General features: G+C 54.5%; 1 protein-coding gene across 1 annotated transcript in view; it reads left to right on the forward strand.

Moving 5' to 3' along the window:
- The window catches only part of LHFPL5 (lipoma HMGIC fusion partner-like 5), a 12,469-nt gene continuing 10,619 nt past the window's right edge, over nucleotides 1-1,850 (forward strand). The window contains exon 1 of the mRNA XM_011986888.1: nucleotides 1-795. Coding sequence (XP_011842278.1) covers nucleotides 384-795 — 412 coding nt within the window. The 5' untranslated portion in view covers nucleotides 1-383. The remainder of the gene's footprint in view (nucleotides 796-1,850) is intronic.

Here is a 1,850-nt window from a genome sequence, read left to right on the forward strand (position 1 = left end):
GGGGCGCTGGCCGCGGTGCTGAAACGGCGCCCTCCGCGGACGGAGGAGGGGGCGGGGCTCTCGGGAGCCTTGAGCCGGGAAGGGAGAGGAGCAGGGCGGCGCCAGCAGGCCCGAGACCCTGGGGGGCTTGGGAGGCGGCAGGATACTGGAGACAGCCTCGGCTAGAGTGGACACAGGCACCTGGCAAGCTTCCCCTGATCAAACCAAGGTTGTCCTTGTCCTATTAAGCCTCTTCCCCTTGCCTTGAAGGGACCTCACCTGGTGCCTTGACCTCAGCCTCCTCCCCAAACCCCGCTGGGGAGTGACCTGCTTCTAGGCCTCCATCCACAAAGCCACGGACTTGCAGCCCACGGGACCCCAGCCCAGGGCCTGCTGCCCTCACCATGGTGAAATTGCTGCCGGCCCAGGAGGCAGCCAAGATCTACCATACCAACTATGTGCGGAACTCGCGGGCCGTGGGCGTGATGTGGGGTACACTCACCATCTGCTTCTCTGTGCTGGTCATGGCCCTCTTCATCCAGCCCTACTGGATCGGCGACAGCGTCAACACACCGCAGGCAGGCTACTTCGGCCTTTTCTCCTACTGCGTGGGTAACGTGCTCTCCTCCGAGCTCATCTGCAAGGGCGGTCCCCTAGACTTCTCCTCCATCCCCTCTAGAGCCTTCAAGACTGCCATGTTCTTTGTGGCCTTGGGCATGTTCCTCATCATTGGCTCCATCATCTGCTTCAGCCTGTTCTTCATCTGCAACACGGCCACAGTCTACAAGATCTGTGCATGGATGCAGCTGGCTGCGGGTAAGCAGGGATGGTGGGAGGGCAGGCAGGGGCCCACCCCGGGGCCACAGCTGCAGCTGCACCATCCCACCCTCTGCTGGGGCTCTGGGCCTTAAATTTAGCTGTTCTCCTACAGCCCAGTCCTACTCAGTGCTCTGCAGAAGATTCTGAGGAGTTGAGAATCTTAGAATGGCCGAGGCAGAAAAGACCTTAGAGATCAAGCTGTCCAACCCTCTCATCTGTAAGGGGAAGTGACTTGCCCAGGAACACACAGTTGCTGGTTCTTACTCCCAGGCCATCACATCAGTTTTTGCAGCTGTGAGAGAGAGAAAGAAGGAAGCTTCTATTGTTGGCCATGTGGGAATAGGGCTCAACGCCAGCACAAAATAGTGACACCAGTCAAGCACATTCTAGATGCCCTCATCTCCCACCTCTGGCCTTTTGTTCTTTTTAAGAGTGCCCAGAACTCTGTCCTCATTCTCTCTCTCCCACTCCAAACTGCTCTCAGATTCTAAGGTCTCTTGCTGATTTTGGAGTGTTACTATTATGCAGGGTATGACCTTGCCTATAGAAACTTTCATCTAAAGTCCCCTCTTTCATTGTGGAGTGAAAGTCTTTTCTCCTTGATTATGGGATTTTATACTTAAGGCAGCAAATGGAGTGATACTGTGTGAGGTGGAGGAAGCTATTTAGGGTCCTGTTGTTGTTGTTTGTTTGTTTGTTTGTTTTTTGAGACAGAGTTGGCCCAGGCTGGAGTACAGTGGCATGATCTCAGCTCACTGCAGCCTCAACCTCCTTGGACTTAGGTGATCCTCTCTCATCAGCTTCCCACGTAGCTGGGACTCTAGGTGTGCACCACCATGTCTGGCTAATTTTTTTGTAATTTTTGTAGAGATGGGGTTTTGTCATATTGCCCAGGCAGGTCTCGAACTGCTGGCCTCAAGCAATTTGCTCGCTTCAGTCTCCCAAAGTGTTGGGATTTCAGGTGTGATCCACAGCACCTGGCCTAGGGTCCTTTAAAACAATGTGGGGGCTGGGCACAGTGGCTCACACCTATAATCCTAACACTTTGGGAG

The sequence above is a fragment of the Mandrillus leucophaeus genome, unplaced genomic scaffold (genome assembly GCF_000951045.1).
Source record: "Mandrillus leucophaeus isolate KB7577 unplaced genomic scaffold, Mleu.le_1.0 Scaffold3, whole genome shotgun sequence".
In the NCBI taxonomy this organism is placed as follows: Eukaryota; Metazoa; Chordata; class Mammalia; order Primates; family Cercopithecidae; genus Mandrillus; species Mandrillus leucophaeus.